A 25,702-nucleotide genomic window follows, 5' to 3' on the forward strand; every position below is an offset into this window, starting at 1 on the left:
TCAACTCTGTTTTCTGAACTGAATGCTGGTTGTACTGTTTCTCCTGTACCCATAATCTGTGTCACCGATAATTTCTCTCTTGTAGATGCACTGAAGTCTACTAAGTTTGTTGCTGAGAAAAGACTGCGTTTGGAAATCAGTTCGATAAAAGAACTGATCCAAACTAAGAGGGTTGGTCAAGTGTTATGGTCTGAAACAAAAGATCAACTTGCAGACTGTCTTACAAAAAGGGAGCTTCCTCAACCTCACTTCTTAAGGCTCTCTTTGAAGGATGCTGGACTGTTAAATGAACTCAAGCATGAGTTTCCCCTCCCTTTACTAATAACCTTTTATGTTATATTGTTGTTCTTATTTAATACACCATGACAGGTTAGCTGGTCGTTTTTTTTTTGTTTGTTTGTTTTTTCTCTTTAAAGAGAGGGAGATTGTTACTCCTGTGTGTTATCTTAATGGCATATCTCGCCATAAGGGGGCACTGTTGTGGGAGCAGTGTGGAAGTAGCACCCCTCTTCGGGGGAGGGGGGAAGAGTTTTTGGAGGTTGGGTGGTTGTTCCTGGGTTTGGGGAAAGAGGCAATAAAAAAGTGTTTGATCTAAACGTGGAGTTATCTTTTGAACTAACAGTTTGCAGTCTCTTTATCCTCTCCATGATGACTGTGCAGCAAGTCAGAATAACTACCATATAGACTGTAGAAAGTGAGCAGCTTAATATTCATACAAATGTAAGTGCACAAATGTAATCCTGCCAGCCCCACTTGATCTTGGAATTTGCATTTCATTTAGTCCATCTGCCATTTTTGTTAAATCAATGTGAAAATCTGACCGCATTTTTACACAGCATACACACAGTGTTATACATTTTAACTGGTTAATTCTAAAAAGCTAAACAATTCAGAAAATAAGGTATCTAGAAGTATTCACAGTATTTTTAAGTGCATTCATTTACGCAATTACTAATATATATATATATTTAATGCAATACATTTTATTAAAAATAACGCATTCAAAAAATTATGCAATTAATCGCAATGCCCCCAGACTGTAATAAGATTCCAGAGAAATACAAGCTTGTAGTACAACCTGTTTACTCCAGAGGGCAGTAAGTAAAACTTCAGCTTTATGGCAACGCGCAGTTTATAGCGTGAACAAAACAACCCTTCAGCAGGCATGTAACAAACTCAGACCGGATGTTGGGTTAGAATCCATTTTGCAGAAGAGTTAAATGAACACATTCAAATCAGCAATAACAAATGTAGTAGGTCATACAGGCAGAGGTTGGTAACAGGTAATCAATCCAATCAGGCAAACAATACACAAGGGGTAATCCAAGAACATAAATCCAATAAACAGGCAGAAGATCATAACATGAAGCAGAACAAGATAACAACAGGTAAACGCTTGGTGAGGCAGGTAAACTGGCAATACTTCACAGTGTTTGAGTGGAACTGATGTGGCAGGAAACAGGAAGTGGCAGAGGTGACCCTCTGGTGGACGGGAGACTTCCAGATGTTACAAGGCAGCACAACACAAACATGCGTTACATTCTTGCGTTAAAAACACTTGAAGGAGCGCAAATGCAACTAAGAGATCTCAAGATGTGTATTAAACTATATTTAACTTGAAACAGTGAACTAAACATTTTATGTTTATGATGCAACGCACCCGAGACGCTACACAAGCATGTCTGACACAGGTGTACATTGACAGGCTCTTAAACAAGCCCTCATAATAAATCTCCAACTGATTGACAAATTCACTTGTGAAATGGATTACTGTGAACTGTATGACAATGATTGACTTATGATCAATAATATGGTAGTAAACAATACATTGTATTCTAAAGCTGCTTTTTATATTGTCTTATTAATGATGAAATTCTGATACATGAATGTAATGCATTTTAATTATCTGAATATTTTTATTTTACATATGAATATATATATATATATATATATATATATATATATAATTTTGTAATATTTAAAGATAACTATGTATAATTATTTCACCATTATATATTTCATTGTTGTTATATGAGGGGCTTTCTCAGCAAATATTTGTATATGCGCTGTAAATGTGGTTTATTGTGATTAATTAATCGGGACGCCATCTAATTAATTAGATAAAAGAAGTGTCCTAATGACACAATTAGTGTCAGTGAGGTGAGTCACTGACTTGACTTGCTTGTGACTTGAACATGTGTGACTTGCTCCCACCTCTGGTTCACGCTGACAACATCTGATAGGATCATTCGTAATGCATTTTAAAACCAGGTGTAAACAGGGTCAGTGATTGTTATGTCCTATTGTAATTAAAAGAGTGTGTGTGTTTGTGTCAGTCTGCAGGTGATCAGGCCTTGCGTCTGCTGCAGCGTTTGTGTGCTAATGATCTGGACGTGCCGGTGGGTCACATCGTCCACACAGGCATGCTAAATGAGAGAGGAGGATATGAGAATGACTGCAGTGTGGTGCGACTCAGCAAGAACAGGTGCCAACACATTGACAGTGAAGAATGGTGGCTCAACATTAACAGTTGTCCTCTCGTCCTGGACAAAAACCAAAAAATCTTAGACAATTCAGATGCCTAGTTCAGACAACTAAAGCCGTGCTTGCACTGCAAACAGCACCAAAATGGTGCGTTTGACGTAGACTTTTTGAAATGAGAAAAGAGGCGGTATTAAAATCCTTGTGAAGTGTCTTGAAAAGTGCAGCTTTCTTTAGCCTGTTGATGTATTTCATACTGAAACATATAGTTGGGGCTCATGCCTTTTATAAAAATAGAGCCCATACAAACATGTTCCCCCTGTCCACCAGTACGGTGCTAGAGGGTGACACTGGTATAAACACTGAGGAGCGATCTCAATACTGAGTTTAATTACGTTTCCTGTGAGTTGCGAACCGAATAATGACCTAACTAAACACGTTTCGGTTTAAGCAGCCCACAGACAAGCACAGCACATTGCTGTCTTTTCTTGCAACAAGTCAATGCAGATTAATGAGAAACACTGGAGAATCACAATGTAAAACATCACAATATAACAATGTTTTGAATCATAATACACTAAACAAAAAGAACAAACAACACTTGAGCTCTACATCCCAAAAAACTCCCTCAGACTCCCGCGAGCGCATTCCAGTCAGACGTGATCGACCCTATGCCCTATTCCCTTCAAAGACATTTACCTTCCACTCTGAGGGCTTCAGAGGGCTGAAAGGTGAAAACGGTCATTTACTACTCACTTTTTTACTAATTATTATTGGAAATTCAGTTTGGAACGACCCTACAGCATGGATTGTGCTCCCTTTGAAGTGCATCCCTTTGAACAGATGTATGGGGAGGGTGTGTTTTAGTTCAAGAAAGCATTTGATTGGACAGGGTTTCTCAACCTCTGTATGAGTCATGGATGTTCCTCAGTCTTTTTAGCTGAAGAGAGAGACCACAGATTTGAAATGCTCATATCTTTTAAAAACTAATTTAGTCAATGTTTAAAAGTACACTAGTAGTTAGATGACCTTAAAGATAATATATATGAACTATAAGCAGCCAAACTTTCATTTTGATTTCACAGGGTGTTTAATGTATTTGAACAGGAAGCACAATGGCAGGAAACTGTGTAATGCATGCTCGAATGTTGATTACAGATGCAGGCGTACAAGTTCACATGCAACTACAGAAGACGCACGGTAGGGGGCGCAACATGGTGTGGATGCCAAAATGACACGTAGATTACAATCATGTATGTATTGTCCTATAAATTCTACAAATAACCGAAATCATGCGCCTGTACCAAAGAGTATCACAAAGCTTAGTGCACATGCGATGAATACCTTCATACGGGCTCGCAGTCAGAAGAGTATACTTCGAAAGTCTAAAACGCTCAACCGTGCATGAGACATAACAGAATGAGGAAAAGTTTTTTTTTGTTTTTATGTGGAACAGTTAATGAATGATCAATACATTATAATTATTTTGCTACTGTAGCTGCCATATTACTGTCCTTCTCCAGTTGGATGTGAATTGCATGTATTGCAGATTCTGTAGACACCCATTCTCAGTTAGATCAGAATCATTGAATCAGTCGTTCATGACATCATCCAGTTCTCTCTTTGTCTCTAGTTTCTTCATCATTTCACCCACTGATCAACAAGTTCATTGTTGGTCTTGGATTAAGAAGCACATGCCCAACGATCCTCAGCTCAACCTGGAGGATGTTAGCTGGAAATACACAGGTGACATGAACTCCTCTTTACCAGCACATGTGCTCAGCTTACACACTGGTACCTTATGTTTCTTAAGGAGTCTGTAGAGGGCACTGATGTAATAATTGGTCCTAAATGTAATGAAGGTTCTTAGGATAATAGCTTTATGGAATAAAGGGTATAAATGTAAAAAAAGCTTTTAAATGTTGTAAGAGTTCAGTTTCACTCTCGGGTCGGCTGGGCTGCTATTTGTTTTTATGTAAAGAAGTGACCGGAGGGTAAGGTGGGACTTCCTTTCTACGTCTGTTGGGCATTCCAATTTCTTTCATTCATTTTAATAGAAGTGACCCATCTCTGCTAAACAGTCTCTGCTATTATGTAGTTATAATAAGAGGCATAACAATACAAGACTGGCATGCAGTACTTGCCAAATATTTTTCATTCCAATTATTGTCATTTCAAATGTTATAAATGTTTATTAAACAATTATTGACATTTATTTTCATCAAAAACATAAAACACTAGTTCCATATTTTCTGGAGAGACAGTCACTCCTGGTCAAAATGACATTGTTGAGAGAAAAAATGTGAAATGCTACTATGCCTCTCGTGGCGTGGTTACCCACCTCAATCCGGGTGGTGGAGGACAATTCTCAGTTGCCTCAGCTTCTGACAGTCAATCCGTGCATCTGATCACGTGACTCGTTGTGCATGACACCGCGGAGACTCACAGCATGTGGAGGCTCATGCTACTCTCCACGATCCACACACACAACTCACCACACGCCCCATTGAAAGAACCACTAATCACCACCACGAGGAGGTTACCCCATGTGACTCTACCCTCCCTAGCAACCGTGCCAATTTGGTTGCTTAGGAGACCTAGCTGGAGTCACTCAGCACGCTCTGAATTCAAACTCACGACTCCAAGTGTGATAGACAGCGTCAATACTTGCTAAGATACACAGACCCCCTGTTCACGTGACATTTTAAATGTAGCCCATATCAGACACTGATCTGAACAGCCAGCACTCCTAAACTGACCCACATGCGTATAGCGTACAGATGTGTATCCAGACCCCCCATGCACCACTGTTTTAAAATAATGCAAGAAATGAACGTGTCTGCATACCTGTAAACTAGTCGCCTTTTGGTGAAATTCTCAGTTTTGAATCCAAGTTATGTCATGTACACGATTCACGCATATCTGATGAGTTGTTTTGGGAATCGTCATTGATTAGCCTACACATTCATGTAAATGATTTGGTAAACTTCAAAGTTATGTGAACATGCATTTTCTCAGCTGATCGTGTCCGTGATTAAAACAGGCTGTGTGCCACGGAGCGTTTCTCTTGAGTTACCCCAAACAACAAGCTCTACCCGTTCTTCCAAACACAGGGATACGGTATCCTTAAGTTTGCTGTGTATGGTACAAAGCTGATGGATTAAATGTATTTGCTGCTTTATGTACTTGAGAGAATTTGTTTATACAGACCACAGGTCTGTATTATGTTGAATGGTTTCATGATGTCTCTTTGAATATCCCTCATGTTCTTTACTGTCAGTTGTTGATCAAAAACAAGCTAAAAAGAAAAAAACAACTGACAGTAAAGAACATAATGGATATTGAAAAAGAACTGTCAGTCAATTTTAAAGGCGACATGCGGGTGTCGCGAGCACGGCACACAGACATATCAGGTACTGCACCTGTATTTCCCCTGAAAATTACAGGGGAAATACAGGTGCAGTACCTGATATTCATGGTGTGGAGGATTACTTTGGGTATGTCGAAGTCCCACAAGGCATTATCAATGTTTCTCAGTTACCCAGTTTGTAAGGTTTGTCGCAAAACAGTGTCAGCTCAGGCAGGAAACCTTTCAAACTTTAACCACCATCTCCACGAGCATCATTCCACAGAATTTGTATATTTGTATAGGAATAAGTGAAAATACAGTAATAAGGATAAAAAGTTATAGACCCCTTTAAAACAAACACATAAGATTTACATTTACATTTCCATTTATGCATTTGGCAGACGCTTTTATCCAAAGCGACTTACAGTGCAATTATTGCAGGGACAATCCCCATGGAACAACCTGGAGTTAAGTGCCTTGCTCAAGGACACAATGGTGGTGACTGTGGGGCTCGAACCAATGACCTTCTGATTAACAGCTTAACAGCCCTGTGCTTTAGCCACTACACCACCACCACTCCCAATGTTAGACTACCAAAATAGGTTTACAAAATAACAAAACAAACTGCAAATTATTAAGGATTTATTATTTAGTAGGTGTGGTTTAGAATCGGCTTTTACGATAGCTTTAGATGATTTCATGTAGTTTTTTTTTAACTAGCATCTTTTGTTACTTTACGATGGAGTAATGTCTGTTTCCCAAACCAGCACATGGGTCACTCTTTATAAAGTTGAACTTAAGTCCTTCATTCCGGGAGCTGTCCGGTTCAAAGGTGCGGAAACTTTGGCCAGTATGTCCAAGAGTTTGTCTTTCAGCACGAAAATAATGCAGAAATACTGGCTAAAATGAAAATTGTACACTATATCATGTGTCATACAAATTTAGAGCTATATTTACATCAAATGTGGAGACTGCCTATCGCTGTCCATGTGATGTTTTGCAGCACATTTGTTTTACCTCTGAAATAGTGTACAACGGCTTTTCAATGATTTATTAAGTGTTGCTGTACATCCAAAAATGAGTGGTCTCATTTACTCAACCTCATTCCATCCCAGATGTGTATGACTTTCTTTCTTCAGCAGAACTCAAATGAAGGTTTTAAGAAGAGGATTTCAGCTCTGTAGGTTCATACAATACAAGTGAATGGTGACCAGACCCTTTTAGCTCTAAAGTTTGTGCTGAGTTTGCAGGTATTGTGTGTGTCCTGCTGTTGACAAGCTAGATAGCTGACTTCTTCATACCTCAATAAATAATGATGCAAAAGGTTACCCAGAAAATGTCTACGTCACTTCCTCATCTGATGTCATTTCATCCTATCATGTATAATTGGACAGAGAAATGAAGACAGTAGCATAGCAAAAACCTGCGGTAGTTCGATTATATATGCCCATGTAAACATCCTCTGTGGTTTATCTTACTGAAGATAATTTATCTAAGCCCAAATATTTAAACATCTGAACGACAAGGATATTGGGAAGTAAAACTATGCTGGATAGACCGCTGTTCAATGGTACAAGGCATGGTTTAGACCAATGTATTTCATAACCAGAGATTGTGCTAAAATCATTCAAGTTTGATAAAGTCCAACATTGCTCAAATAAAACAGCATATAGTCAGTGTAAGAGATATATAGTGATTGGTATGAAAAAAATATATTTTGACTGAATTTATTGTACTAAAATACATACTGTTAGTTTCAAAACTCAAAACTTCCATGTCCAAAAAACGTAATAAAAAAACATTTTATTGAAACTAATCTACAAAACGACTCATTCTGAACTTCTGCATTTTTCTGATAATATAATATATTTATCACATGAGCTCCCACATTCACAGGTCAGTTATGCTTATTAAATGATTGGTGAGGTAACCAGTCACACATAAGGACTCCGTGTGATCAATACTATTATTACTGCACAGCAGAAGAAAATGTGGTGACGTGTATGTGTGTGTAGCACCTGACATTCTATAGATCCGTTTGAAAAACTGAAAGAACATCTGGCATTTACTCATCTTCATGTCATTCCAAACTTGGACAACTTTCGTTCTTCCGTGAAGCACAAAAGGAGAAATTCAGTGCTTGCTCGTTTTCATGCCATTACAACGAGTTGGGACTGAGGCCTTCAAAAATGATTCAAAAGCACCATTAAAGTAGTCATATGTCATTGGTCACAAACAGAAGGCACCTGAAGCCGTACAATAGCATTGTGTGAGGAAAAGACCAGACATACATCACGCACAAGTGGTGTGAACAACTTTCGAGAGAGAGAGTGCACTTTAGAAGTGGAGCATAAGATATGACCTCTTTAAATAAAGTCCTTGATAGTGTATTATGCTCATGAAGTTGCAAAAAATGCTGCCAGTATTTGTGTTAGGATTTTTGATCTATGATCTTTGGTCTGTTTTTCAGCTCTGAATCTGATTGGTCCTCGTGCCATGGACGTGTTGTCTGAGTTGTCTTATGTGTCCATGACTCCAGAACACTTCCCCTCTCTGTTCTGTAAGGTGAGACACGCTTGTGTCGACTGAGATGTGACATACAGCAGAGTGTCTGACTGTGATTGTTTCTCACAGGAAATGAGTGTGGGTTATGCCAATGGGATCAGGGTGATGAGTATGACACACACAGGAGAGCCAGGCTTCATGCTCTACATCCCTATAGAGGTGAGTTGGGAACACTTTGCATTAGTTAACATGAACTAACATGAACAACATCCTTTTACAGCATTAATATTGATTAATTATTCATAGGCTATATACACCGATCAGCCACAAGATTAAAAGCACCTGCCTAATATTGCGGAGGTCCCCCTCGCACCAACCCGCATGTCAGAACAGCATTCAGAGATGGTATTCTTCTTGTACAGAGCGGTTATCTGAGTTACTGTAGACTTTATCAGTTCAAACCAGTCTGACCATTCTCTGTTGATCTCTCTCATGAACAAGTGTTTCATCCACAGAACTGCCCCTCACTGGATGTGTTTTGTGTTTATGGCACCATTTGGAGTAAATTGATCAGTGTATACTAGCACATTTCTTAACATTAAAAAAGAGTAGCGGCTATTGCTTTAAGATTACAAGGGAAGCACAGCTTCCTCTAAAATTTCAAAAGAAATGTGGCAATGACAAATTTAATACGTGTGAATTTCAATATTCTAGTGTCAGATATCACACATCACTATTGCACTTAGGGTTGCAGCGGTATACCGGTTTCACAGTCATCTAGTTTAATGTGTTACGGAGATTGTCAATTGGAACCTCTCAACAGTAGCAGCCCTGACATGCCAAACAGCACTGAGGAAAAGAGCAACTGTGCTATGTGCCAAAAATGTTAGTTTCATATGAAATAATCTAAAGGTACAATCTATTAGACCTCATTTTATATCATCAACAGTGGCAGTTGTAGTTAAAGTTTCAAGATGTGTTTCAGCTAGTATTTATTTTTCATAAATACATTCATTAATTTATTATTCTTACTATTATTTAAGACTAGCACACTGACCATGGTAATGAGGAGCCTTTCCTTCTGTGTAATATGTGTATAAATATTTAATATTAGGTAAAAAACGGGATAATAATGGGCCCATATAGTAAGTAAATATGCTCTTCAATTTTTAAAGGGGGAGAGAAACTTCCTGTAGATTTTGACATCAACAACACAAATAATGTCACTTGATGCATGACCTTGTAATGGAAAACCATGAACAAAACTGCAACATAAAAAGAAAATGCGACCCAAGATTTGTTAAATACAGGTTATGTTTAATCTATGGCAGGTCGCCACTTGATGTCCAATGTAAAATCTGTCCTGAAGCAAAACCAGTTGAGAAGCACTGAGATAAAGATACAGACAGGAGCCGTCTACAGTACATGTTAACTGTAAATAATCATAGGACATTACTTCAAAAGCTCACACAGCTCATGTTATTTTTCAGTTAGTAGTTCATTTAACAAACTAACATGCTTTAGTTATATAACATGTTATAGTTACATGCTATTTTACTATGTTTATAATTTGATTTATTATTATTATTATTATTCTGTTAGCTTTCTTATTTTTTCTATTTATTTTATTTTCAAAAGGGAGACTTTTTTCTTCAATAAAATAAATGGTTTCAAGTTTCAATTATAATAAAATGTTTGCTCAAAAATAAACATAAAATAACCCTTCTGATTTCACTGGTAATAGTAATTGTGTAATACCGTATACCGTGATATTTTCTGAGACTGTTATCATACCGTGAAAATCTCATACCGTTGCAACCCTAATTGCACTGTTCAATGAAGTGACACAATCAGCTCTATTCTGCATGAATATGAATATTGTATAATGGGGTATTTTGCCTATTTTGTTTTGAGCTGAATTAATCATTTTCATTCAGAAATGTCCCAGTTTGAGAAGCAGTTTGATCAGCTTTTGGAAGCAGCATTGAAAGACACATGGAGCAATAGTCTGTGCCACCCCACTTAGGAAAAACACCAGCTGCCAATGAAAAGGAGTTAGTTGCGTTAGTTAACATAATAATGAAAAACACATTTTAACAGCATTTATTCATCTTGGCTAATAAATTGTTAACATCCGTAAAGCTGCTATTTTGCAAGGATGTGTATTGTGAAAAGCACTATACACATACAAATGACTAGACTTGGTAAATTGGCTCAAACATCTTAAAAATGCAACACAAATGGTGCAAGATGCTGAAAACATAGCTAGATGCAATGACCAATAATATCCATCAGAAGTGCTAAAAATGTGCCTCGGTTTTGGGGTCACGGTTCGGTACAGTTTCAGTACAGCAGGGAAAACTGAATCTTTCTATTATTTCTTTTGAAACACAGTGGCTGATGGGCAATAATTATTTTTGTGAAGGCTCATTTATACATGACTGCACAAAACTTAAGAGCCTCTTATATGCACATTGTATAAAAACATAACAATAAATGTATCATGTATCTTTGCAGCCCTATTGCAGACTGAATACGAGAACTTGTTTTGTGTGAATGGCCCCTAACTCGGCAATATGCTATAATCCAAAACATATCAATTATTTGTGTATTGTTTACAAAGCTGTGAGAATGCTCTCTTTTTTTCCAGTATGCGCTGCACGTGTATAATGAAGTTATGTCAGTCGGACAGAAGTATGGGATCCGGAATGCGGGCTACTACGCCTTACGGAGTCTGCGTATTGAGAAGTTTTTTGCATTCTGGGGGCAGGATCTGGACTCGTTTACCACTCCACTGGAGTGCGGCCGTGAATTCCGTGTCAAATTTGACAAGGTCTGCTTCTGCCGCTCTTTGTATATCTCTTCTGTCAAGCTTGAGGTTCTCAGGATGAGTCTTGAGTTCCAATTAATCTGCCTGCAAGAACATGCTAGCAACTGCCTAGCATTTCCCTTTCAACTACTCAGAGCAACTTATTGTTTCATAACATGAATATACAGCTCACATAACCATCTGTTTATCTTCCTCTCATAGGACACAGACTTTCTGGGTCGGGATGCTCTGTTGCGACAGCGCGTCGAGGGAGTGACTCGGCGCTTTATTATGTTGATCCTCGAGGACCACGACACAGAGCTCGACCATTGGCCCTGGTGGGGTGAACCCATTTACCGGAACGGCGAGCTGATCGGTGTCACCTCCAGCAGTGCCTACAGCTACACCCTACAGCGCCACGTGTGTCTAGGCTTTGTCAGCCCGACAGATTTGGTCGGCGCCCCAGCCGTGGTCACCCCTGATTTCATCAACCGTGGCGAATATGAGGTGGACATCGCCGGGCAGAGGTTCCCTGCTAAAGCCAAACTCTACCCATTCAGCTCGCTGTTTGCACAACAGAAGCGCCGCAAGGACGACATGGAGCTCAGCAACTTCCAGGGCAAGTGAAGGTGACGAGCCGTAGTCCGCTGAATCAAATCTACAAACCAGAGGCACAAGAGCTCCAATTTCAGAGTTTTGCACAGTCCACTCCATCGAGTCCTGGAGATTTGTGTCCAGTGAGTAACTCATTATGTGACATTTACCGTCTTTTGTTTGAACGGTTGATGAATTTCTAAAACATATAATAGTGTAATAGTGCAATAATGTCTTATTGAATAATAAGTTGCTTCATTATTCTAGTTGTCATGGTTTCAAAAAAAAGGGATGTAGGTTTATACAGACATCAGCTTGACTGTCTGTTTGAGGTTGTGTAAAACAAACGATACTAAATGAGGAGATAATGAGGGGATGCAATATATATCTGATGTTTATTGAAATAGGACTGATAATATGGGTGATTTTTATAAAGTGCCTTGCAGCAGTTCACGAGAGGTTTGGGCCTGTGTGATTTGAAGCACATAAGTGTAAATTGTGTTCACATTAAATGGGACTGGTAAATTTTGGTAAATGTATTTTTTGAAATGGCTCTATTTATAATGGAAAAGGAAAGTCATTGTCTGGGTCATGTGATGTGTTGCTAATATGTACACATTTGTGAAATAGTGTTGAGATGTTCAGCTCATGTTCCACTCTATCTGTTTAACTATGTTGAAGATTTATTTGAAAGCATACAGTCAGAATTTATTTTTCATAATTTACAAGTTGTATATATATTTAGATACACATATTAATACACTAAGAATTGCACATTGTATACAATTTATTAATCAAAAGCACCTTATTTTGAGCCTTTTTGGATGATGGTTCATTTGTACAATAAAGGTCAGAATGTGTTAGCATGATACATATGATACCAAACGATCATTGCAATAAGGGTGAATCACACCAAAACATTTCCTTCTCATTACCGTAGTGCAAAACATTGAATTCTCATTACAGCAATAGACCCAGATGTTTTACATAAACACGCAACAGGAAATATACATGAAGAGAACAACTGATGTTTATTCATCCATAATGAATGTATTGGATTTGTTTGAATGTAGCCATCAGTTCTAGCAGCGTTTTATATAGTCACAATAAGAATTGATCTATGGGCAGAAATGACAACCATTGACAACGCTCAAGAGATCAGGTGTGCACATTACACTTGGCTTGTACCCGTTGAGTTCTTTTCGATATTAGTCACAAAAAACAGGCTCAATTGTATATTAGAAGGACAATCCCTCCATTCTTTTTAACTGTATTTATATCATAAATTGTACAAATGTTTGGTTAATTTTCAAGAATAAAAATGACAATTTTTCTTTCATTGTTTTTTAAGAAACTATATCCAAACATTTGGATTTGACAATTGGAGCACTGCTGTAGCATCAATAACACATTATATTAATTCCCATTACATTTAACTTATTAAGAAATTGAAGACATCAATACGATGATTGATGAAACATATAAACCTTACAATTTGAAATAAAGTACCTCACCATTTATTTGTCCAAGCTAGCATTTATATTAGCTCAGTTGAACATCCTCTAGTCACTCTAAAGAACAGACATGGTAATTGTGGTCCCTTTCATTTTATTCATGTTGTTTTATATTATAAATCTGTCCAAATAGATATACAACAAATATATTTATGCTCTAAGCACTATAAACTGATATTGAGTATGATTTTCTCAATAATTCGTCCGAAAATTGAGACTTTTAAAAATGAGTTCTAAAGTATCATTTTTTTGAAAACCATGAACTGAAAATGTATAAGTGTGTTCTGTGTTCACTTCCATACAGGCGATCAGTCTGTGCATTGCTCTGTGACAATACTCGACATAAACCAACTGCTCCAATTTTGTCTGAAATGAACATTACTTGATATTAACATTTATGTTTTTTGATTTGTTGTAGAAAAGCAACATCACACTCACAATCGGGCTGTTGTTCTGAATATCTTTGGACTTCTAAAGGTTTTCCAGCAATATGACACGAGAAAGAGTGCTGTTGTTCTGTAGGTAACATTCAGGACAACAGCACTCTTGCTAATGTTGTATTGCTGAAATAAAACACTTTTGTATGAATACCTTGAGAAGACCAATATGTGCGGCCTCTAAAACTCATATTGAGAGACAAAAATGGTAATTCTGGTGATGTAGCGTCCCAGCAGTTCTCTCCTCTCCAATTCAGTCATCTCCATCTCAACTTCCAGCGTAACGGGACCCTGAACAGGACTAACCAGCAACAGTTCACCAGTTTGACGATCGGAGCGTTTTATTGTGAAATAATGGCGATTTCGGCCTCCCAATAATGCGAACCGAAGCGTGTCTCCGATCATTCTGACAGCAGACATGCGGAACATGACCCGTGGAATGGACAGATTAGACACCACAGACATGTGATGGTACGACACAGAGTTTGGTGCCTGAGAGCAAGACGTGCTGTCCACAGGACATGGGTTCCGCTCACAGCGCCTATGTAGAGAGAAGACAGAATTCACTAAACATTTGTGCAAAAGTTCATTTTATGTCAAGTCAGTCCACTCAGCGGTCATTTTGGGAACACTAGTTCCAATCATACAAGTACTATCTACTTGAACGTGTAATGACCGGAATCTGAAAAACTGCTTGCCAAGCTGCTTGCAATACGTGTGAATTTTATTTTCTTTTGTTTATAAATATGTTATGCTGATTTGGATTCATATCACAGTTTTAAAAAATATATACATGAATTTGTTTAGCATGTAGACATCTCTCCATTATTTAATTGTGTGCATACTATTTTGACGTTATGGTTTACTTTCATTATCTACTGAGGCTATAATCTGTAATATCAAAATAACTAAGGGTCTTCCATTGACTACATTTCAGCCATTTCACATGTTTCACCTCTTAAATTTGAGCTATTTTATGTTAAGTACAAATATGAATGGGAGGTGGCTAAAACCTCACTAAAGAGTGCCTCACTAATCACTAAAATATCTAAAGAATAGGGTTGTTTATCTTAATCAAAGCAAGTAATGTCTCTGTTAAAAAAAGATTTTCGACTAACAAAATGTCAACATGAAAATAACACATCATGACTCAGATTCACGACTCAGCTCGGCAGGTGAATATCTCTGAGCTGATCATATCACAGGTAACCTCAAATCATGAGATTCAACAATGCAAAAGAGCGCTGCCGAAAAACACAACTGTTGTAAAAATCAAAACAATTTCATCCGCAAATTACTTTCAATCAACTGATATCAATAGAGAGCCACAAACATTTTGTAGTGCAGCTTTAAGTTTCAATAACATAATTCATTATAAATTATTATTATGCTCAAATCACCCTAAAAAAACTGTAGTTCTCTTTCATCATCCTGTGTTTGAGATGCACCTATTGGAAGGGCATCCATACCTGACCTCTACAGAAGCATCTAATAGCACCAAGTCTGGCTTGACAGACAGGAGCACATATTCAATGACACTGTAAGACCCTGCCCTTACCTGAGTGCATAAAAGGACCTATACATGCTACTTTCCTCAGTTGACATATGCTTCTTTTGATCTCTCTGTGGAATACTCACAGCTCAACTGGTGATCATCTTTGGCTCTCACTCAACAGTCTTTAGGAGGACACATCTTCAGATCAGCCTTTGTCAGGCATGACTGCCAGAAGGATTTCTGGTCAGTTTGATGTTTTATCAGCCTGCAAGCACCCACACTCGCTGACTCTCATGTTTTCATGGCTGCCTGCCCCTTCTTGTTGCCATTTTCCCTGCATCTTGGGCTAACCTCCTGTGTAGTCAGTTAATTAAATTTCAGAGTTTTTCTGTGGCATGGCTCATCCTAAACCCACGTCACCTACAAGCTCCGGGAATCAGCAGTTGCAAGCGTGCCCTGCCACCTACTGAGCCCTCGTTGCAACAAGAGATTTCCATCCTTTCTATGTTGTGTCAATGGGATTTTAACATCTGTAGGAAGCTCTCTCCTTCCCTGAAAATTGGAGTGCAATAGGTCAGGATTTTCCAACTGTAGAGAGCAGAACAGTGAATGGGATGTGGACGACGAACTACACATAAATCACATAAATGATGTAGAGCTCCTAACTGTATTGAAGGCTATAAGATATTTTCTGCCCCGCCTTCAATGGCATCATGTTCTAGTGCACTGGACAATACCTCAGCCGTAGCACACATCAATCGCCAAGGAGAGATGCACTCCTTAGCTTCACTGCCTAGCCCACAAGCTTTAGGTGTGGAGCAGGCAGCAATTCCGGTCATTGCATGCAACCCACGTCCCAGGTGTTCAAAACTAGGGCATGGATCACCTGTCAAGGGGGAACCCATCTCTATGGAGAGTGGTGACTCCACCCTCAAGTCATATGCATGTTATGCGAGAAATTCGGTCGGGCTTCTGTCGATCTCTTCACCTCATGCAAAAATGGCCAGTGTCCTATGTTCTTCTCACTAAATGTCAAGGACACTCCTCTCAGAGTAGACGCACTGTCACACACATGGCCCAATGTGCTGTTCTGTGCCTTTCCCCCACTCAGCTTGATTTTATCCCACTCTAGCCAGAGTGAGAGAGCAGAGCTTGACACTGATTCTCATAGCACAGAGATGGCCCAAAGCACCATGGTAAGTGGAGATAATTCCTCTATTTTCTATCTGGCTCTCCCATTTTGCACAGACCTCTTGTCTCAGGCAAACAGGGAAATATACTACCTTCACACAGACAGGGTGGTGCTATAGGTCTGACCCGTGAGATGTCTAATATGAGCACATTGGGGCTTCCCACTGGGGTGGTTGCCACCATACAAATGTCAGGGACTCTTTAATGAGGTCTTTGTATGATTGTAAGGGGCAGATGTTTGAAAAATGGTGTTACGTTAAGGGTGCTCGTCATTCCATGCCTGTTACTATAAAGACTCAATACACTGTGTTCCATAACGGTTCTAGGAAGACAATATGTCAAAGAATTCAAAATACGTTGTAAGTTAAATTCATGGAAGGGCTCTTTCCGAGTCTGCTCGACATAACAAGCCATAAGCTGAAAATCGAGTGAGCTCACAGGGTTCTGGCTTGGTGATCCGCAGAGGAAGACAGGCCTCGATCAATTCTGGCGAAATGTCTGAGATCATCCGATAAAGATCTCATGTTAAGTAAGGCAAGGAATAAAGGAACACTTTCTTGGAACTACAGCATTCAGACTTTGTGAATTCAACAAGAAAGAAATGTGATTACATTAAGAAATAAGAAACTCTTACATTAACGGACGGTTGCTTTTGCAATGATGTTCCCAGCCAAATTGAGAATAGATGCTAAGGATGGCCGCAAAATATTTTCATGTACCCAGCAAGTGACGTCATTAAGTCCCCAGCAAGTCAATGGAGTAAGTTATTTTGTGGTACTCACGTTGCAGCCGAGTAGACTGACTCACTAACAATCACTTGACTGAGGAAACTGAGCGCCTTTTTTGTTTCTTTTTGTGCTGGTTTCATCTATTGACTGGAGTTTGTTTTGTGGAGTATTTCTTGCTAGTCATTGGAGTGATTAGGTCATTTGTTGCACTCACGTAGCATCCAAATATGCCAGCTCACTGAACATTCCTGTAACTAGTAGTTGCTGAGATGAGACCGGAGACACTGGATCTAATTTGTGCCCTGGCTTTTAATGAAGAAGAAGAAGATGATGATGATGATGATGATGATGATGATGATGATGATGATGATGATGATGATGATGAAACAAACAAACATGAACTTAAGTAGCAACAAACAAGAACTGACAAAGAGGGAACAAATCTAAAGGGTATTTATACAGGCAGGATTAAATGAGGGAATGGAGAACAGGTGAGGATAATGGGGAACAGATAGCTGTGATGAGGGCAGTGCACTGTGGGAAATGTAGTTCATGGAAAAAAGGGCAAAAGACAAAAACTATATCAAAATAAGAGTTCTTGGAAACATAAACGTGACATACTGTGACAATTCCTTTGACTGTCCGAGGAAAGTTTGTGCCTTTTTTGTGGAATGACACACCTTTGGGACAGTTATGTGGATGAATCTACACATTCTTTGTCTTCAATCTGCCTATTGGCTGGAGTTTGTTTTAGAGATTACCTTTTGTTGTGTAATTCTGTCTCACAAAATTTGTATATAAACACTGAACTTGAGCAGTCCAATGGCAAAGTTGTCACAGGGGCTCTCATAGGCGTTCATGAACTGTTTGATTTTAGAGGGATGGACTGAAGTTAGCGCTGTCATGTGTGGGGTAAATGTGCAAGTTTTTCTGTTTGTTTGGTTTGGGGGGAAGTTTGGGATTTGATTGTTGCAATAATTTTGGAATGTGGTCTTTATAATTTTGTTTTTGGCACACAATCAATTGTTTCTCATATGTCAAAATGTCAAATGCTAAAATTAGCGGATTGTCTCTCCCTATGTGGAATGTGAATGGGTTGTAGCACCCCATAAAAAGAAGGAAGGCTATTTCTCTTCTTAAGCATAAGAAATATGATATAGCATTGCTTCAAGAAATGCATTTTTCCCTGCAGGAAACTGAAGAATTTGGGAAGATATGGGGTGGACATGTTTTCTTTATTGCTTGCTCAAGTAAGAGCAGGGGAGTCATTACACTAAGTAAGAATTTACAATTCAAATGTCTCAAACAGATTAAAGATAAATTAGGAAGAGTCATTATTGTTTTAGCAGAAAATAAGGGGCAAAGTCTTATTTTGGCTAATATCTACACACCTAACGTTGATGATAAGGGATGCTGCAAGCCGCTGGAACACCTCATGATATAATATTGTGAGGAGACTTTAATCTTTTGATGGACTCAGTTCTTGATCATAGTGAAGCAAAAGTGTGTAAGCCCGCTAGACAACATTGACGCTTCACAGGATGTGTAAAAATCTTGGTCTTACAGATATTTGGAGACTTGTGAACCCATCTGGTAGGAACTATAATTTGTTTTTCATCAGTCCATAAGATTTATTCTAGAATAGATTCTTTTTTTAATATCTAAGTCCCTCATTTGTGTGATCAGCGAGCTGCATTCACATGACTGTTCACTTCATCTCTAAAAAAGAGCTTATGCTGTTGGATCTACGGCACATATCACTTTCTCCTTCTCTGCACAGCAGTGCAGCTTTGCCACTGGGCGTTTCGGCAGCGCTTTTAAAAAAGAGATTTTCATAAAAGAGTTTAGTTCACTAAAAGAGCAGTACACAGCGGCGTTGAACGTCCTTTTCGGGACGCGTCTTTATAAAGATGCCCTTCTGCCCTTGTGTAGTTCCTGGATGCGGTTGAGTTCTCTCCGCTCCTGACGGTCACAGGCGCTGCCTCGTGTGTCTGGGCCACGATCACACCGAGGCAGCGTTTGTGGATGGTTTGTGTTCTCACTGCGTGAACCTTACCATGGCAACGTTGCGGTTGCAGAGGGAGTCCTCCTGTGGCTTCCAGGAAAGGTGCAGCTCCGCCTCAACCTAGGCCCATTTCTCAGCCCCAGCGTCGAGCACCCCATATGAAGCGAACATCTTCCAGGACCCGGAAGGCTCCCAAGCGTTCCTGAGACAGACGTCCCAGAGATCGAGATGTTTGCTCCAGGGGTGGCAGCGGAAGGTATGGCGCATAAGATTTTGCTTTACACAGATGATATTATATTATTCGTCTCTGACCCTACTAGATGTATGTCTTGCCTCAACAGAATTATACATTCCTTTTCTAAGTTCTCAGGATACAGATTTAATTGGTCTAAATCCAAAGCTTTGGCTCTGACAGCGTACTACCCGGTAAGTATTTGGGTATTTCATTCCCAGCAAATTTATGTGATTTAGTAAGTTAATTTTGACCCTTTAATAAAAAGTTTTTTGAACGATGTGGGCAGGTGGGCTTCATTACATTTATCTATGATTGAGAAGGTTAATGTTATTAAAATTAATCGTATTCCAAAATTCAACTACCTGCTACAATCTCTTCCTTTAGATCTCCCCCTCTCTTATTTCAAGCAATTTGATAGCATAGTGAAGTCCTTCATTTGGAATGGTAAACGTCCCTGATTACATTTCAGTATGTTGCATAGGCTGATTGACAAAGGTGGGATAGGCCTACCTAAGATTTTGTTTTATTATTATGCATTCGGTCTCAGACATTTGGCTCATTGGTTGCTTCCACCTGAGAGAGCCCCTCCATGGTTTTGTACTGAACAGGAAGTTATTTTCCCATTTCACTATTGCAAAGCCTTTCTATCAGACTAATTGGAGGAGTTAAGTTACACCCTGTTATTTGCACTCGGTATGGACAAAAGTGTCTAGTTTAATTCAGACATTTATTTAAATATTGCCTCGAGCATATGGCTGAACCCAAAATGATGTATTAACATAACTTACCCTATTAATGAGTAGCATACACCCCCCCTAAAGCAGCAGATACTCTCGGAGTGGTGATTACTGTTTTTGGAAAAGGTTGTGAAGCATCAGTGTATTACTCCCTGTTAATTCAGAGTCTGGGGGACAGAGCTTTAACTTCTATGAAGAGATTATGGGAGAAAGATTTAAACTTGGTATTGGAGGAGGGAGTGTGGGCTAGGATTCTAAAAAATGTCAAGTCTGCATCTAGAGATGTAAGGGTGCGCCTTATGCAATTCAAGATTTTACATTGATTCTATTGGACCACCTCTAGATTGTGTAGGCTTGGTCTTAAAGACACACCCACCTGCTGGCGATGCCAATCAGAAGTTGGAGACTGTGTGTTATGATCCAAGAATTTTGGTTGAAGGTTCAGAGTATTACGTGTGACATATAGGGCACTCAAATGTTATTTTGCACCAGAATCTGTATTTTAGGGGATGGGGTGGACATCAGTATAGGGAATAAACATAATCATGATCATCAGACAAGTTGTATTAAGGGGATTGAAGTCGGCTGAAGTGCCCCCATTTCAGGAGTGGTGTTCGGAGATGGGGGGTGGTGGCTTTCGAAGAAGGGTCATCTAGAAGACTGGGGAATTTTGATTTGTTAGTTGGGAATTGGGGCAAATATTTGGCATTCTTGGAGGGCTCTCGGGGTGGGGCAGCGGAGAGAGATGTAGTTATTGATGTGTGTGATTATAATTTTATATTTATTTTTTTTGTGTATGTGGTCACACATGAGCACGGGGGTGTTTGTTGAGGGCCGGGTGGGGTTGGGGACGGGTGGTAGTAGGGGTTACATGTTGATGTTTTTCTTTTCTTTGTTTGTTGTGTGAAACAATAACAATTTTAATCACAAAAAAAAAAAAAAAAAGCTATGTTCTTGGCAGGTGTGTCAGTGATCTGCATGCCCTCTGTTCATTCCTTATCCAGAACATTTTACCCAGCATGCAGAAGGTTTCTCTTACACCCAATCCAGCCTTTATGCCTTCCTAAAAAGTGCTTTCCTAAATTCACAAGGGAGGTGTTAGAGTTCAGCACTTTACACCCACCTCCATTCACCACTGTGGAGAATGAGAGGCTGAATTCTTTGTGTCCTGTGCATGTGCTCTTTGTCTCATGGGCTTCCTCACATGGGTAATCCCATTTCAAAACAGTGCATTTCCCATTGGCTTGTGGAAGGAATACCTTTGGCATAGAGCACTAAAGGGCTCACTGTGAGTGTATAGGACAATCGAGGAGTTGTCCATATCTTCCCATATGTGGATCTCGAACATGAGATGATGAAAGAGATTGATAGGTTACCTATTTTGTAACCCCAGTTCTCTGAAACATTAAGTGGAGAGATGCACCAAGCTTGCCGTGCTTGATGCATGATAAACAAATATGCTCGCTGAGGAAATTAGTATGTACAGCTCCTTTTATGCCCTCAGGTATGGGCGGGGCCTTACAGCAGCATTGGACAAGCCGTCCTGTCTGTCAAGCCAGACTTGGTGCAATTAAATGCATCTGCAGAGGTCAGGTGCAGATGCCTTTCCAATAGTTGGATCTGTCTTCTCGATGTTTCAGAGAACTGGGGTTACAGAATAGGTAACCATAGTTTTCAGGTTTGTCCAGCCAATGTACATGCATGTTCTAGACTAGAGCAAAGGACAGAGGATGAGCACCACACCAAGCTCTTTAATAGCTTTTTCCATCTTAAGGACGCTGGTCATGTTTTGAAGGAACACTCTAGATAGGAATGTCACGCAAGAGTCGCATTTGCTGCTACTAAAGGTTTAGGACAAGGGGTAGGTGTAGGGTTTCTGTAGTACTTCAAATAAACACAATAAACACAGTGTATGAATGTTGAATGTTAGGCATAATGTTGCACAAGCATTACCCAGATCAAGGGTTCCCTTCTATACACAACAGAAAGACGCTCTTGTATTAATCACAGTATGGAGGAGCACAGACAGTATAAGAGGATTTTGGGAAGAGTAGGCTGAAGGACTTAATTGCGGCAAACCACCTATGTGTTGCTCAATATTTACAGAAAACAATATGAAATTAAATATAAATGATTTTCAGTGTTAGCACATTTTTAACTTGAAGCTCCCTCTGTGAGGTCCAGATAAGCTTAATAAATCAACACTCTCACAGATTCCACTTCCACAAAGGACCCCCCCCCCCCCCACTTTGGAAGCAATATTTAATAACGTATTGTTCATGGTTGCTTACACTGGAGAAGTTTTTACATAGGTGGCGTTCCGTATGTGTGGACACTCCACCTTAACGCACTGAAAGCCTCCATATGTGTTGATGCAGAGCTGATCACGGTTGCAGTTGTTTTGTCTGGTACTGCACTCATCAGTATCTGTAAGTAAAAACACAAGTGTGTAGATGTGGGACAGTATGAAATCAGAACTGCATGGCTTAGAGACCATAACGGTGCTGTCACAATAGACTTTATGCTCCTTTCACTTCCATTCAAATGCATGCTGACACGGAATGGCGAATACGCCAGCTCATGTGAAGAAGTTCTATTACTGTGTACCAAGGATCAAGTTGGGTAAACTTTGACCTGTGAATTTGTATATCAAGAACACATTTGACATGGTCAAATTGCTACCATACGCAGAAATCCGAGGCGATCTTCTGATGGGAAGTTTGTTCCGCGACTGCTGTTGGGTCCTTTAATAATGTAAAACATGCATGGAAGGGTAGTCGGTGGACTTTTATGCTAGCAACAAATTGCTTATAACATATCATTTTTATTCTTCACATAATATACATCAGAATGCAAATAAGCTAGTGAAAAAAAAATGGTTTGTGTTGTTCTTCAACATGTCAACTGTTCCTGCCAAACTGTTGATTAGTACAAAGGAATCAGAAGTGACAGCATTTATTATAGTGGCATTTTTTCACCCAAGTGTCCATAAGTTTAAGCAAGTATTGAGGCTTATTTTGTATAGTGCCTTTCCAAACCTAAAGGAAACTGTACAGAAATTAATCATAAAACATTAAACCGATCTATACAATAACTATAACTGTACATAACAAAGCAATGCACAAGGAATAGCGAAGCATGATTTAAGCATCCCGTAATACCATAAAGACTGCAGGTGAGACACATGCGAGCAAGATTAGAGCAAACCGCCACAGAGAAGCTGATAGAGGACATATACAATACATATGTTTATGTAAAGAGCATGGAAAATTGCTTGTGTTGTGTCCGCCTCATTAATATATATAACATGTAGAATTGGAGATGAGAAAAAAGTTAACCAAAGGTGAAAGATGGACGGACAAATTTGGGAGTATGGCAGTCAGGCTGGATGATTTAGATTTAGTAGATTAGAGAGTGGACAAACAAGATGTAACACTGGAATCTGCTGTAAGCATTATTTCAGAGGACTTGAATGAATAGTAATTCTCTCATCTGCCGTTAGAGTGTGCACAAGTTAAGTTAAAAACATATACTTGTGGGAACAATTTCAGTGTTGAGGCAGTTTATAGCTACAGTATCTTATGAAGATCAAACAGAGGAGTTACCACTGATCATAGTGAAATGAGATGGTTGAGCCCTTTGTGGCAGGAATTGCTACAAAGAATAAAGTTGAATTGGAAACTGATATAGCATGTGATTAAACAGATTGACAAGCCCATGTTTATTTGTGAAGCATTGGAAAAGTAAAGTGATGTTTTCAGAGATGAGCTAGGCACTCTTAAGGATATTTAGGCCACTATTTCAGTTAAGCCAGAGGTGGCACAAGTGTCATCCTCTACCCTATGCTATGAAGAAGAGTGTTGAAAAAGAGATTGAGAGGCTAGAGAAAGCAAACGTTAACTCCCCAGTGAAACATGGTGAGTGGGTTGTGCCTATTGTCCCAGTTATAAAAAAAGATGCTACTATTCATTGTGGGACTATAAGGTAAATGTAAATCAGGCAGCCAACACGGAGATCTGTCCCTTACCCCATATAGAGGAGGTTTTGGCCACCTTCAGTGGAGGGAAGTTATTTTCAAAGATTGATTTCGCTGCTGCCTATCAACAGGTCGTATTGGATGAATACTCAAAAAAATGTACAACTATTAACATGCATGAAGGCTTGTATGTGTAAAAGCCAATTCCATTTGGCTTTTGTAATTAGCTTGTGTTAGGAATCAGACAAGGGCAGACGAGGAGTGAGGATATAAGTGCAGTTCTTTAATGAGGAAACAAACGGTGAACAGGATAACTAAAAAATAACTAAACAATACAAGGAACAAACAAAACTTCCACGAGGGGATAACAAAATATGAACATGAAAAACATCCACGGAGAGCACGGGCATGAGAAACAATGACAACAACCACAACATTCAACAACCGACAATGAAAGAACAAACAACAGGGTTTAAATACACAGGGATGATGATGATTGAATTAACCACAGGTGAGAACAATGACAAAGTGCTGGCAGTGATGAGGGCCGGGAATCATGGGAATTGTAGTTCAAGACAATAGACACGAGAAACACGGGGCAGACAACCAGGGATCGTAACAGCTCGACCCCTTCCATATTCCAATGAATGTTGGAAAATCTAATGAAGTACCTGAATGTAATAGTGTATTTGGATGATTTTGATCACTGGCAGAGATGAACAGGAACATTTAGTAAATATCTGTAAAGTCTAACAGCACTTGCAAGAATCTGGGCTGAGAGTGAATAAATCAAAGTGTGAGTGGGAAAAAAAACTAATTGAGTAACTAGGTCATGTGATAGATGGAAAGGGAGTGTATACTACTAAGGACAAAGTCAGAACCATACATGACAGGCCAGCACCCTAAACTTAGTGAATTATTATGGACGCTTTGTGCCACACCAATGTACTGAGTTGGCACGACTCTGCTTAAAGATCAGGTTGCTTTGAGCTGGAATAAAAGGGAGCAAGGTGCTTTTATGATGTGTTGACTAGTGACAAGATATTAGATCACTATAAACCATGCTTCCTCTAAATCTAGCATGTGACGCATCCGCCTATGGAATTGCCGCCATCCTTCAGCATACCATACCAAATGGAAAGAACAGCCCATTGCATATGCTTTGTGTATTCTGTTCCCAACAGAGAAGATGTATTCCCAGATCAAGAAAGAAGCTATGAGTCTAATATATGGATTAAAAAAAATCCATCAATATCCTTGGGTCTGACAGTTCAAAGATCCAAGACTATTTGTGACATTGTTTGGGGAACATAAGTGGCTTCCAACTATGGCAGCCACACACAGTGAGCCACCATATTGTCTGCTTATGACTACTGTATAAATCAGAGAACCACTGAAATGCAGATGGATTATCAAGCATTCAGCTGCCTGAAACCACTATTTCAGGGGCTGAAACAATATCAGCACCTATCTTGCTGTTCTGTCAGACCACTTAAAAGGGGCCCCTCTCAATACAGTGCAGGTGGTCAGAGTAACAAGAACTGACTGTGGGCTCTCTAGAGGTTTCAGATATGTAATGGAAGGATGGCCGAGTGAAGTTGCAGAGGATTTAAGAGTATATCATTCAAAAAGAGATTAATTATCTG

At 39.4% G+C, this 25,702-nt stretch overlaps 2 protein-coding genes across 4 annotated transcripts in view; one reads left to right on the forward strand and one right to left on the reverse strand.

The window, feature by feature from the left end:
* Positions 1-25,702, forward strand: part of pdpr (pyruvate dehydrogenase phosphatase regulatory subunit) — a 52,325-nt gene that overhangs the window by 9,001 nt on the left and 17,622 nt on the right. For both annotated transcript variants that reach the window (XM_052097394.1, XM_052097395.1), the window contains exons 5-10: positions 2,337-2,485; positions 4,115-4,227; positions 8,301-8,395; positions 8,465-8,554; positions 10,986-11,168; positions 11,367-11,881. In XM_052097394.1, coding sequence (XP_051953354.1) covers positions 2,337-2,485; positions 4,115-4,227; positions 8,301-8,395; positions 8,465-8,554; positions 10,986-11,168; positions 11,367-11,771 — 1,035 coding nt within the window. In that variant the 3' untranslated portion in view covers positions 11,772-11,881. The remainder of the gene's footprint in view (positions 1-2,336; positions 2,486-4,114; positions 4,228-8,300; positions 8,396-8,464; positions 8,555-10,985; positions 11,169-11,366; positions 11,882-25,702) is intronic.
* LOC127623129 (fibulin-7) overlaps positions 11,786-25,702 on the reverse strand; it is a 44,046-nt gene continuing 30,129 nt past the window's right edge. For both annotated transcript variants that reach the window (XM_052097397.1, XM_052097396.1), the window contains 2 exons: positions 22,372-22,507; positions 11,786-14,230 (listed from right to left, as the gene is read on the reverse strand). In XM_052097397.1, the coding sequence (XP_051953357.1) occupies positions 13,870-14,230; positions 22,372-22,507 (497 nt within the window). In that variant the 3' untranslated portion in view covers positions 11,786-13,869. The remainder of the gene's footprint in view (positions 14,231-22,371; positions 22,508-25,702) is intronic.

Source organism: Xyrauchen texanus, chromosome 29 (genome assembly GCF_025860055.1).
Source record: "Xyrauchen texanus isolate HMW12.3.18 chromosome 29, RBS_HiC_50CHRs, whole genome shotgun sequence".
NCBI classification, from domain to species: Eukaryota; Metazoa; Chordata; class Actinopteri; order Cypriniformes; family Catostomidae; genus Xyrauchen; species Xyrauchen texanus.